We start from the raw sequence: 14,632 nt of genomic DNA on the forward strand, positions 1-14,632 counted from the left end.
ACTTCGCGCATGCGCGATGCGAATGAAAAAAAACACACCGACGGGAGGGGGGACCAGCTGGGGAGTCGATCTCCACAGCCGGCAACGACAGCTGCAGAACACCTGCAGCAAGAAGAGACCACAGAAGACAATAGAAACAAGAAAGAAGAGGAGGAAAGGGCAACAAAGAAACAACAGATGGCCAACCCAGAGGAAGAAGAAGAGGAAGAGTATGGGGAAATAGAAGAAGAAAAGATAGGCAAGGTAAAGGATATACTTGCTCTTATTAAAGGATACATGGAGTCATTTAAAGAATGGCAAACACAGGAATTTAAGGATTTAAGAAAAAGAATAAACAACACAGAAGAGAAAATAAATAAAATGGAGATGACCTTAACAGAAATGGGGAAAAAAATGGACAAGATGGAAGAGCGGGCAGTAGCAGCAGAAATGGAGGTAGAAGACTTAAAAAAGAAATTGGAGAAATCTAATAAAAAAACTAAAGAGACACAAGAACTACTAGCGCAAAAAATAGATACAATGGAAAACCATAACAGAAGAAATAACATAAAGATAGTGGGCCTTAAGGAAGATGAAGAAGGCAAGAATATGAGGGAGTTTATAAAAGAGTGGATCCCTAAGACCCTAGGATGTCCAGAACTACAGCAAGAAATGGAAATAGAAAGGGCACATAGAGTATTGGCCTCTAAACCACAACCACAACAAAAACCAAGATCTATTGTAGTAAAATTCCTAAGATATACTACAAGAGAAAAGGTACTGGAGAAGACAATGGAAAAAGTAAGAGAGGGCAACAAGCCACTGGAGTACAAAGGGCAAAAAATCTTCATTTATCCAGATATAAGTTTTGAACTCCTAAAGAAGAGAAAAGAGTTCAATACAGCAAAGGCGATTTTATGGAAGAAAGGGTATAAATTTATACTAAAGCATCCAGCGGTATTGAAAATATTTATTCCAGGACAACAAAACAGACTATTCTCGGATCCAGAAGAAGCACGAAAATTTGCAGAACAATTACAAAAATAGACTGAGGGAGGAAGACGGGTAATGAGAGTTAAAATGATCACGATTGATATGTATGTGGGTAAATACAAAAATAGACTGAGGGATGAAGACGGGTAATGAGAGTAAAAATGATCACGATTGATATGTATGCGGGTAAAGAGGTATAAGAGTGAATAGAGACAATGAGCATACATGAATGTATCTGTACTTAGAGGAAAATATAGATAGTATAGACAAGAATTAATAAGGGAAGGTAATGGAATAGAGAGAATAAGGAGGGAATTAAAAGAGTGACCTTTGTGACATATGAAAAGTGAAATCTTTTCTGGGGGAGGCGGGGTGGGGGGAAATAGCGGTCACTGCAAAATCAGTTGACGCTTGCGAGTGGATTCGCAAATCCAAATGGAGAGGGGAGATGTGGTTGTCCGACAAGGGATAAAGGACAACTCAGGAGGGGAAGGGGAGATTGGGGATAAATAAGATAGAAATAGGAGAATAAGGAAAATGTTAGATGTTGTAGGAATGTTGTCTTATAAAGAGTTGAAAATAAGAAAACAGAAATGGAAAAGGAGGAAAGGTAATGATGGAAAAACGGAAAGAGAAGATAAACAAAATATAAAAGGGCTACGCTGAACTATATGTCTTTAAATATTAATGGAATACATAACCAAATTAAAAGGAAGAAACTACCAAATTTAAATGAATAAATGTATTCCATTAAAAAAAATAACATATTGGTTAAGAAATAAGATTGAAATATTCGAACAAGTATAGGAGCCTTACATTAAATACAATAGCGAAAACCTACCGGGGACAAACAGTACCTAAGTTGAAGGAAGGAGAAGGAAAGAAAAGAATGGACTCAGTAGAATTTCTGGTGTAATTTTGTTGAATGACAACATTGTCTGACTGGCTTAATGCAACCTAGATTGTATACCTAAAATGGACGAGAGGGGGGGGTGGGGGGGTGGTTTGGGAGGAAAGGGGGGGGGAGAAAACGTCACTGTATATGTGTGAAAAAGAAATAGTGTATATCATGGCTAATGTGATTTATGGTGTGGGAAAAAAAAAAAGCCTTTTTTGCTGCCTGACATGAGGTCCTATCTCCATAGCAAAGAAGTGGAGATTAGGATGTGCTTTAAACAGTCATCATGGCAATCCTTCCCCAGCTAACTTCTCCTTGGCTAAATGCACATTGACCATACGTGCTGCCAATTCTTGGCAATGCAACCTCCCACCTGCCATGCCAACTCCTACAACCTCCATCTACCCGGCAGGACCCAGTTACAGGGAAGAAAGATCTGTTTCTGGTCAGAGAGAGATTTCATGAGATTTAACATCGGCAAGTTCTTCCCCAATTCAGGGCACTAATTCCAACTCCAGTCTTGTCACCACTACCCAACAGAATGTGCAATGTTCAGCATTTGAGGGATTGATTATAAACTTTATTCTGTCTGTCTGATTCACTCATTTGACCAATTCTTAGTTTCCAATGGGGTTCAGAAATTCCTTAAGTCTTAAAACTTTTACCTTAGACATTAACTTCAATCCCCGTTCAATTCTTGGTGGAGGCTTCTTATCAAGAATTCCTGCTTCATATGGAGACACTATGGCAGGGTTGATGAATCTTAAGAACATAGCACTTCCTACTGCACCGATGCTGTTCTGGGGAAAACGTTGGCTGACAACCTGCAAGGAAGAAAGGAACAGAAACAAACACAGAATATCTTGTTAGTAATATTTAAAACCTAATTAATTCTCATCACAGAACATTTTAAAAGAATAAATGCACAGTTTATAACCAGAGTAATAAAAAAAAAATATATATATACATGAGATCCAAGTGGTTTCAGAACTTCACCATAAAAGATAATGTGATGCGGTTGATTAAAATGTAGCCTTCAAAACCAGCCACTTCTTTTCTAAACAAGTCTTCAGATTTAGTTTTAACATGAGGCAAATGATCAAATTAATTTACCAAGTTCTCATTCTGTTCACATTCAAGTCTAATGCTGAAAAAAAACTAAGCACTGCCCAATATCAGGAGGAACAAATTTTCCAGCATTGCTAATTCAAAACGTCATCGAGTTTCAACATTTTTATACAGGGGTTACAGGAAAGAAGTGGGATTTGATGGAGTAGAGGTGGAGTTGCACTAAGGGAGAAACAATAGGGGAAAGGTAAAAGAGACCTTTTTTTGGAAAAATGAAAATAAATATATGCATCTTTATCCTTAAGATACCATGGAATTTTAGGATTTAGTAGCACTGTATTCCAGCTCCTGGAATGCCACAAGGACGGATTGTACAACTGATACAACTACTAAAGATGGAGTAATTAAATTCAAGGTGAATTTAACGAATAAAACTTGATGAGATTGTAAATGAGGGTGGAAAACTTGAATATAGGGAGCTGTTTGTCCAAATGTCAACATGGGTCAGCAAGCTCATGCTTTCTGAGTTAAAAAGAGACAGCGTTTTGAACAACCACAAAAGTTTATCAAAAGTAGAGTGGACGAGTCATGTACAGAGACACTGGATTCGCCCAAGTCTAAATGAACATGAACGGGGATCACAAGAGCAGATGGCTAAAGCAGAAGAGTTACACGTGTTACTCAAGGCATCAAGACACAGTCTTTTTGACAACATGGATGTGAATCAAGTTTGAAACCATGGTCTTCAACAGTCTGTGCTTGCATTTCGTCGTTGCCAGAGAGAAAAAATAGAGAAGGTGAAGGATGAGAACGTGTTCATGCTCACAGCAGTGTTGAGTTTAAGGTGTTAAAAATGCAAAACGTCTCCAAGTGTGCCAAGAAACCAACAATATAATACTAATCTCACTCCGATTTGGCTTCTAATGTACGTATGCAGATATCTTTGCAACAGAAGGGAAAAAGAGAAATAATGTTATGTACCACAGCAAATTAGAGAGGCTAAACACTTCATATACAGCTTTAGCTGATTTTTTTTGGGGGTGTAAAATAATTTAACATACCGAAGGAAGCAAAGTGGAGTACAGGAAAATGTCCCACAGTTAATAGGCCAGTCATGATCTCCCTGAAAGGCAGAGCAGTTGTTGCAGTTGCCTCCTGCATCCTTCAATACATTTCTCACTGCAGTAAAAACCACCGGTATCTGACACCTACGAGGATTAGTAGATGCTGGATAGGTGAATTTTCCGGTTGCTTGAAATGGCATGTTGTGTGGAGTAGCAAACTAACGGCGACTCTTCCCAATTTTAAACCTCAATATTTATTACCTAATTATTTTCTGCAATTTTTTTTGCCAATTCCTTGAGGTTGCCAGTTGCTTGAATTCCAGATAACAGGGAGGTTTTTTAAACTGCATTTAAAATAAATAAAGATTTGCTTCCACAATGAGAATATTTTCTAAAATCTTGCAGAAATAGGAAATTACCACAAAACTGAGCAACTAGGTCACATGCAAAAGAAAATATTCTTATTGAACTGGTGTGCACAGCAGATCATCCAAAGTTATGGTGGTTAAAAAAAGCACAAAGTTCTGCACTGGATTTGGTCCAAACACCTGGCTCCATTGCTGCAAGAGGATACCCATGTGATGACATTTTTAACATATTTGATTGCATTTAGCAAGAATAAAAATGGCTTCCAGAATCTAAGAATATACAGTACAACTCCAATTATCCGTAATCATATTATCCAAAAAAAATTTTTGAACTGGAAGTGACGTCTGTTCGGCTCTGAAAATTATTTTCAGATAATTGAGGATTTGAGAAAAAAAAATCAAAAATCTTCACATCCAAAAAATTCAAAGCCGAAATAACATCATCTCATCTCAAAAAAATTTTGGATAAATGAGGATCTCTGAAACAATCAGAAATCCTCAGTTATCCAAAAAAAATTTCAGAGCCAAACTGACGTCACAGGTTGAAAAAAACTTTGGAATTTTGGAAAAACCTCTGAGTTGTATTTTGGGTTATTGGTGTTGGATTTATCTTATTTTGTTCCGGTTGTTTTTTTGGTGAGAATTAAACATTATTTCACGCTTTAAAAGCCTTCCCTTGTTTGTTATTGTTTAAATACTTACAAGTCGTTTGTTGCTGCTACTGGGCAGTTTTTTGAAAAATGACGTTATCTGAAAATATTGTATATCCAAAATAGGCCCAGTCCCAACCATTATAATCGGAGTTGTACTGTATTAGATTTTAATTATGAAAGGTAGTTCATAAAAATTACATTACAATTTAACAAAATCTAGGACAACCATTAGGTTTTGAACCATAGGAGAAGTGGAGATACCAAAGAATAACACTGCATTCTTCATTCATTCAATGGTGTGGCTCTCACTAGGAAGTCGGTGTTTATTGTATATCCCATCCATTCCTGAATGCATGTCTACTGAATGGCTTGTTAAGCCATTCATCAGGGCCCAAAAGGGAGAATAGTATTCAGTTCTGGACAACTAGCTACGTGAAAAATGTCAGCAAGCCAAAAGGGTGTTCAGGAAAGATTTCCAAGTTTGGCAGACTTGAGAATCCAGATAGGGTAGTCTTTTCAATCTAGACCAGTGAGGGCTGATGGAGACGTGGGAGTTTTATAAACCATGAGGAGATCAGATGAAGTGAAGAGCTGTTGACTTTTACCCAAGGTAGGGGAATCTAAAATTAAGAGAGCATAGATTTAAGGTGAGAGGGGAAAGATTTAAAGGGAACTGAGGGCATCTATCTCCCTGACAGAGGGTGCATAAAGAACAAGTTGCCAAAGTAAGGGATGGGGGCAGGTACAAATTCCAACATTCAATATATATTTAGATGGCAATATGGAAAGGAAAGATTGAGAGGAATTTGGACCAAATGAAGGCAAACAAGCAAATAGGTTGACAACTTTGCCAATTTCTGTGTTGTAAAGCTCTAATACCTAAGAATCAGAAGTCATGTACAAGTCATATCAGGCAAAGGATGACAAGAATTCCTTTCCATCAAGGACAAAAATTAAACAGTTTCTCGTCTCCCCCCCCACCCCCCACCCCCCACCATAATGCAATGGTAATCATTCAGATTTTTAAACAAATCTGAAATAAAGCAATCTTGCACTCTCCAACGGCCATGAAGGGTGTTTACTCACAATTATAAGTCATTAGTCTTGGCCTTATTCCGCGAAGCCAAGCCAAAGACAAAGATTTTCAAGTAAACTAGTCAACCGTCAAATGTGAACAAAAACTAGGATTTCTATTTTAAAGTAACAACTGCATCTGATTGGTTATATTAAAGTTTGGAATAATTAGGAAATCTGAACACTGATGTACAAATAGAGGCCACCTCGGCTTTCAATATCGCCCAAAATTATGCAAGTTTAAGTGTCCGTTACAAACTGTCAAACGAACAGCTCTGGTGCATTGTGTCAGCTGGGAAATATTTTCAACTGAGATTCACAAAACAATCAGATTGAAACTTCAGAATCCAACAAAACATGGGAATGTAACTGGGCATCATTCATTATCTAAGGTGCCCAGATCATTGTTGCAGAACCATTGAAGTGGATCTCACACACCAGTCAATGTCCTTAGCATCAAAACAAATTGCTTCTTCAATCACTGTAAAAGGCTCACAATGTAGAAAATGTACTTGCAGTGACATGAAGAATTCAATGGCCTAATGAGTGAATAAGTGAGGAGACTCATTTGGTCGTAAAAGATTACTCCCTATCACTCGGAAGAAAGATTAGAGATCCAGAAGGAATTCTGATTTCTTGCTTCTCTTACCACCCAAATGAATTTGAATTCTACTTCAAATCAGGAACTTAAACATTTTTTTTTCATGTTTTTAAATACTTAGTATTCTTCTATTTAATACATCTCTCTGTAATTGCCGGGAAGCAAACCAGTTTTCACTCTTCTGAAATAAATAGGAGGAATGACTTTGGCCCTACTTCCTCTGTAAGAATGAGGCACTAAAATATCAGCCAAGGATTAGGCTAAAACACCCATCCTGTTGATTCAATACAACAGTACCGTTAATCAAGTCGAACTCAGACTTGAGAAAAACGGCTGGATTTTGGAAATTGATAATGAAACAACTGAGATAGGGTTTTTCCAAGTTAATTTCTCAAAAATGATCAAGGAAAGAAACCACCTCTGCCTGCTCGGATTCAAAGAATCTGAAGGGTACACTCTTGTGTTTCTTAATAATGAAATGATATTGTGGCATAATTAATGCCTTTGGGTATGTCCCAAGTATAAACTTTTGGAGTTTTCCAGATTTCGAGATCATGCCTCCAGAATGAAATACTATTAAAGGAAAGATAAGAGAAATAAAGTAAATCAAGAAAGATCACAACCTAAAATTACTGAGAAACATAATCAGAATTGTAGTTGCTGAATACCTTTCAAATTTTCAGTAAATCAGAGTGACCCAACATTTATTTGCAGTACGGGCTAATATGCCTAAAAATTCCAAATGGATTTTTTTAAAATGCTAAGATAATTAAAAGTCGAGGCCATGGTTCTATTATTTACATCGATTTCCAGAAGACATTTAATCATGCCCTTCGAATGAGACAGATAAAGGTAAAGAAAGTTCAGGCTAGAAAATTACTGACCCGGCCAGTCAACAAAGTGGCAGGAGAGTAGAATAAAGGGGCAGCTACTCAAACTGGCCAGATATAGTGAAGTGAAAATTTTCTATGTTTACAATGACTTCAGTGATGGTAAAGAAAGTCAGGGATCTAAATTTGCTTTTAACAGAGATAGGTGGCATTATAAGGAAATATGGAGTGAATGATAAAAATCAGATGGCTCGATGTCGTCAAATGAATGGTCATCGATTCATCCAAATTAAGGCAAAACAGTATTTTCCAAATGCTTGAAGCAGTGGATAACTATGGAAATGTCAAGACAGTTACAGAAAATGTACTAAATGACTGTTCGAATGCTGGCTTTTCTCCAGAGGAAAAGAGTACAAAAGGGTGGGCAGGATGTTGCTATCCACAATTCCGATAAGATAGTAAAAGGCAAGCACGAGCAGTTCTACACACACCACCTCACAAAGCACATCCTTGCCTTGGGAGATACAAAAGGACAAATTTAGCAACTCCCAGTATCCAGCGGCTACGAGGATTCGTCGATGCCAGATGAATGGATATGCCAGTTGTTTGAGATTGCGTGTTGCGTGGATTAGCGAATTAACTGCTAGAGGCGCCAATTTTAAACTTCCGTATTTTTTTATGTATTTATTTTCTGCGATTTTTTTTGCCAGTTGTTTGAATTGTGATTTTACCGTATTTCCAAAGACAGATGGCTGGCACTAAAACACCCATGGCATGAGACCACCTCAGGCAATAGCCTCTCCAATCAACATGTACACAATGTAAGGAACACTTCACGTTCAGATCAAACTTTAACAGACAATTTGTTATGATCGGTCTAAAATAATGTGGTTCTTTTTCTCTCATATTGGAGGCCCCTGAAGCATAAACCCAAAACGCTAAATCTCTCTTTAAGGAGATAATTTCTTTGTTCAAAATTTAACGATATTTTGCATATAGGTTTCATGTGGTGTTTTTTTTTAAATCAATGTTTCAAAATGATTCACAAATATTAGAATATCAGCTCCTTGCTTTTGAAATTCAGTGAATACTTTAATGAAACTGAATTGTGTTCAGCTTAATTTTTCATCAATTTTTAAACAACCCATATAATTTCTGGGGCTCACTTAAATATCCACATGATAATCACTGGGACACCTTTTTTTAAACCACAAATATCAAGAGGCAAGGTATTTTGCAACATGGATTAGCTGAATACAGGCTATCCTTGGGTTATGACACCCAACTTTATATGATATAACATATGATTAAATTTAATAGTTTGACATTGTTCTAACAAGCACGGTTGGTGTAGTGGTTAGCGCAACGCCTTTACAGCACCAGCGATCAGGACCGGACAGGGGTTCGAATCCCGCGCTGTCTGTAAGGAGTTTGTATGTTCTGCCCAAGTCTGTATGGGTTTTCTCTGGGGGCTCCAATTTCCTCCCACCCTTCAAACCTTACCAGGGGTGTAGTTTAATGGGGTGTAAATTGGGCGGCACGGACTCGTGGGCTGAAATGGCCTGTTACTGTGCTGTATGTCTAAAGGATGTTCACACAAGTTATCTCTCTCCCCTTTTAACAATTGTTCAGTCAAATATGTACTTTTGATGCCATTCATTGCAACACTGAAGGTACCATAACTGGGTGATTTTTGTGTATTTTTTTGAATTTTTAGAGAAAGAAAACAAGACTTCAATCACATCCCAACCCCACGTTACCCAGAGACGGCCTGTAATTATTCAACTGCAAATATGACCCAAATTGGAGATTAAAAAATTACATTTCTTAAAATACTTAGAATACTTCATGATCTGGCTGTGCAGAAATCTACTTCCAATCATTCTCTTACTCACACAAATATACAAAGAGTAGGAGTTTATACTTAACCATTCTACTTAACAAAATCATGACAGATTTGATTAGAAACTCAATATTTCATTCTATCCACAGTAACCTTTAACTCGCTTGATTCCAAAAATAATAACCCTCATCAACTCTTTTATCGTGCTTTCTTTCTCATGGGCCTAAAGCACTGAATTGAGCAGAGTTCAAACAATCATGTTGAAAATAAGAAAAAGGATATTCAAACCCTAACACAGAGGAGCTGGCATTAGTGTAATATTACATCTGTTTTATTACATGACAATAAAATAATCATTGATAAAGTATGACCTTTTAGGTAAGGAGACCAATCACACTCCAGGTGTTGTTGCAACAAGGCTCTATGTACATCTGCAATAAGCCTTCTGTATTCCTGCATTCAATCCTCTGAAAAATGTAGTGGACAGTGCCCAGGACATCACAGGGAAAATCCTCCCCACAGGGAATGCTGCCGACAGAGAGCAGCAGCAATCGTCATGGATCCACACCACCCAGCACATGCTCTGCTCTCATTGCTACTGTCAGGAAAGGGGTTTAGGTGCCACAAGACTCACACCATCAGGTTCAGGAACAGTTGCCACCATCAGACTCGTCAACAACAAACTCAATCAGGGACTCTTTTAAGGACTTTGATTTTTTTTGCTGTATTACGCAGTTTGTTTACATTTCTTTTCATGCATTCTTCTTGGGTAGTTTTTTTCCACTACCAATAAGTGGTAATTCTGACTCGCCGGCAGGAGAAAGAATCTCAGGATGGTACTGATGTCACGTCTATACTCTAAAATAAATCTGAACTTTGAATATATTGCCCACAACCCATGACATAGAATAACACACCTTCGCCTTTCATGTCATCAGCTCTGCTGGTGACAGCACTAGAACTCTTGATCCAACTTTATTTGTGGGACCTGTCAAGACACGATTTTGTCCCAGGATTTACTTCATTTACGTCATCTCGTTGTCAATGAGTTCACAGTTGTAATTCAGTCAAAGCATTCACTGTTTAAATAGCCAATGTACCTGACAATATTTAAAACACTATTAAATGAATTACAGTCATCTAGCTTGCTGACACCAATTGAGCATCAACCTTGCAAAGAACCAATGGGTTGTCAGTTTCAAGAAGGGTGCAATAACCATGAAACAATACTCATGTCTTTAAGATTTAATCCAAATTTGCAAAACTGCTACACACTTCTTAGGAAGCACATTTAACTAAGTTAACTCAACCTGCTAAGGAAATCCAAACTACACCGGTACAGTTTGAGAATCCAAATTAAAGTGTTAATTGGAATGAAAGCTAAATCTTTGCCAGAATTAGTAGAATGATTCCAAAGTGAGGATCAAAAAGGCTGAAGTATTTTGTTTTAGGGGTGGGTGGAGTGGGTGGGGGGGGGGGGGGGGGGGGGGAGAAAAAGAACAAGATTTTAAGAAATTGCTTTTAAAGAAAGGGTGATACAAAAATGGCAAAAAAAGGTCACTGAACTTACTGATTTTTTCATGGTTTCCTTTTTTTCTTTTACTGCAGATTTAGTCAGTAGAGAGTGGCAAGTAGCCTACAGAACAGAGATGAGCACAAGTCACAGTACCAACTTCACACAACAAAGGCATATTGTTGGTTTCTACACAAAACTGCACAAAAATATACAGTTAATATTAAACTCTCTATTGCAATTAAAAGTTTAAATGGGGAAATAAAAATTTTAATTGGGCACAACTGCTTTTAGACAAAATTGTCACATTTCGCTTAAATCTCAACTTCTCAGACCAGAAAAAAAAATCCATTCTTCTCCCACCCTATAAAGTCCCGCCCAACCTCCCCCACAAGGTAATCAAACTACTATTTCTGGCTGGACATCCTTTCAAGCTTTGTTCCATGGCCATAATGCATCAGCCAACAATGTCATCAATAAAAAAAAGTACAATCTTTAAATCACTGAAAGAACCCTTCTCAAACAACACGAAAACAAAAGATTGAAAAACACAGTCTTAACCAAGTCTAATAATTCTCAAAGGGGACAGCACAACACTGACATTAACAGAGGTCTTAGAATGTCTTGGGGTCATCAGAGACTGCAGATGCTGGAATCTGGAGCTAAAAACTACCGGAATCTGCTGCAGGAACTTATTAGCAGGTTGAGCGGCATCTGCGGGTGGGGGTGAGGGAGTGAAGAAATTGTCGGTGTTTCAGGTCGAAACTCCTCATCAAGACTGTCCCTTGTTAAAGGGCCTTCAGTTTTGAGGCAGGGATTTAACCCCAAATTCCTCCCTCCTCTATTATACCCCCCATTGTAACAGGTGATTTTAAAAAAATCACAATGCCTTGATGGATCAATACAGTTGGACTCAAAGCAGGAAGCCCATTTCCAACCCTTCCCCTTCAAACAATCCAGCAAAATATTCAATCAAGACGAAGTTAGAAAGTGGAGCACAAAATACTTTCTGAAAGTTCAGCATCAGTATATTCCACTTGTAAAGCACAGGCACATTGCAATTATTTTAAAACTTATGACATTCCAAGTTTATTTTAAAGACAAATCATGAGGACCTCAAGACTTAAAGATGATAAACACCCATGGGGATGGTGAATGCATTGGTCATTTTCCACAATTCCACTGATTCAAGATATTTTTTCCCCCCACAGCCTGCACTGTAGCAAGTTTGATTTAATTATTTTGGGAAGGAAAGCTAAAGAGAACAAAACAATAGATCGATTTGACTGACATCAGTAGAAGAGAAAATGCTTGAGAGGGTCTGCTGCCAATGTCCAAACTTTCAGCCAGTCATGGTAATCTATCACTCCCACTTGCTGATTAACACTGAAGTAACGCACCAACTTACATGTCCCTCCCTACCCCCATTATTCTTTGCCTCAACCTCTCCAAATCTACCTGTTCATCTCAATAATTTAGCTGATGATCTATTGATGGCCACTTCATCAGTACCAAGGTCCAAAGCTCCAACAATTCCCATGCAAGACCTTTACTTCTCTCTTTGCTCAAGGCATTTGAGACCTAATATTTAATTAAGCTTTGAGCACTTGTTTGAACGTGACTTGGCATCTTGTGATGTACCTTGGTATGTTCTGCTTCGTTTAAGTACATAATGTAAACAGAAGTCAAATCTTGTGTGGGATGCATAACATCAACTAGAACGCTGACTGCCGATTTTTCTCCACGGACACTGCCTGAGTCTCTTTGCAGAACAGATTTTTTTTAACCACTCAAGACAAACCTGAACCCAAGATGCTGAAGGACAGAACCAAATGATTAAGGACACCACGACAAGGTAATGAGTGATTTGCTAAACAATTGACAATCTGAACAGCTATCAATATGAATTGATAGATTATAAAAACAAAACTGCAATTACATTCTGTTGGAAGATACCGGGAAATTTTATTGTACAGCGTCCACAGGAGGTAAAGATATATTACTGATTTTTTTGGACGTCTTTCAAGGTATGTTTCAAGTTGATACATACTTCTTGAACCTTCTTCAAGGTTCTCCAATATTTCAGTTGGATAACTCTTCAGAACTAGTAATATTTAGATTGGAACATGGATAGGGTATGGGCCAACTTTAGTCAAGTTTACTGTTACCTGATTGTATAATTGCAACCCAACAAAACAGCGTTCTCCAGTCTGTGGTGCAAAATCACACATCCATGCAACCAGACATAACACACATTCAGACAACAAGAAAGAGGCAGGACAAGTATTTCATCCATACAAATAAATAAATATATATTGTTTAATGAATGTGAGAAGCTGATCCTCAGCCTGGTGGTGCTAGCTCTGATACTCCTGTATCTCTTTCCTGACTAGACTGGCTGAAAGACGCTGTGTGTTAGGTAGAAGGGGTTTCTGATGATTTTGCGTGCCCTCTTCAGACAGCGATCTCAGTAGATCACGTTGACATTTTTTTTGGGGGGGGGGGGGGGACTCAAGTAATCCTCTTCCGGACAAGTGAGGAGATGTTGAGGTCTCTAGATAAATGGCAAATCAGATCAGCAGGTTGTGCTGAAGGGCTTGTGGGTACATTGCACAACTCCATGGCTCCTAAACTTCAGTACATTTTTGAATACAACGCTGACTTTACACAAATGCAAAGCAGTGATGGATGGTCATTGACCTGAAACATTCGCTCAGTTTTGCTTTCTGTTGCTGCTGCCAGACCTGCCAGGTAGAAACAACTGCTCATTATATTTACTGAAATTCCTTCTTTTGGCCAAATAAAATCCCATAGGGTGTTAAAGGAATGGTGAGCATGTTTACCTGAAGTAAAACACATAATTTATTTAGACAAAATTTAATGCTATAACTCCTCCACTTTTGCCACAAATAGAAAACTTTGTGAGTGAAACAAACAAGTGCAAGTCTTCCAGCAAAAACACGCTTAACAAAAGTAGTATAAATTGATGCATTTAAAAGAGGAGAGCAAATTTATGCCATACTGTGCTTAACCTTTACTGCTGCAGTAAAATTATGTGTTGGACATTTTTCCTGAGGTATTTCAAAATCCATAAAACCATTGTATGCACATTTTCTTATGTACAGGCACCCACCAGAGAATTGAAAAATTTAAACTCAGTCCTTGGCAGGTATAAATATTCTGCACCACATTTCTCAGTTTGTTAATCAAAAAGTAACTTTGTGCCTCAAGAGCAGCAAAACTCCAATAACAATTTAATGACACACGACTTTGATTTACTTGTTCTCTTAGAGCAGTTTCTGCTGCTCGTGTATGGACAAACGTAACAGCCATGGGAAAACTGCAAGTTTCCAAAATCAGTGCAATCCCAGCCCTCAATTCCCAAAACAAAGCAAATCAAAGATATGTACAGTCAAACAATGAAAGCGATGGGGGCCATGAAAATTCTTCAAGTGACCAGAGACAACACATGAGGGACAAAACGAATCAAGTCAACATTCCCACTAAAGTTATTCTGACACCCATGGTTAGGCTTCCAAGCAGATACAACTTGGTTGAGGAAGTTACCTTGGACAGGATTACTTGAAAGGATTCATCCAGTTTAAACAAGGGTAAAGAAATGGCCCCTTGTCTGAGAGAGAGTAACAGTCCAATGAAATATAGTATACATAGACAAGTCATCGCCATAGGAAAATTGGAGAAAAGTGCCGCTTAAAAATAACAATTCAGTTAAAATTTCTGTCTGAAA

The 14,632-nt window shown here is 38.0% G+C and overlaps 1 protein-coding gene across 9 annotated transcripts in view; it reads right to left on the reverse strand.

The window, feature by feature from the left end:
• The window catches only part of LOC138749437 (neurofibromin), a 277,305-nt gene that overhangs the window by 124,326 nt on the left and 138,347 nt on the right, over positions 1 to 14,632 (reverse strand). For 8 of the 9 annotated variants that reach the window (XM_069910751.1, XM_069910749.1, XM_069910753.1 and 5 more), the window contains 2 exons: positions 10,942 to 11,007; positions 2,536 to 2,694 (listed from right to left, as the gene is read on the reverse strand). In XM_069910751.1, the coding sequence (XP_069766852.1) occupies positions 2,536 to 2,694; positions 10,942 to 11,007 (225 nt within the window). The remainder of the gene's footprint in view (positions 1 to 2,535; positions 2,695 to 10,941; positions 11,008 to 14,632) is intronic. The other variant, XM_069910754.1, reaches the window with a different exon arrangement.

The sequence above is a fragment of the Narcine bancroftii genome, chromosome 14 (genome assembly GCF_036971445.1).
Source record: "Narcine bancroftii isolate sNarBan1 chromosome 14, sNarBan1.hap1, whole genome shotgun sequence".
NCBI lineage: Eukaryota > Metazoa > Chordata > Chondrichthyes > Torpediniformes > Narcinidae > Narcine > Narcine bancroftii.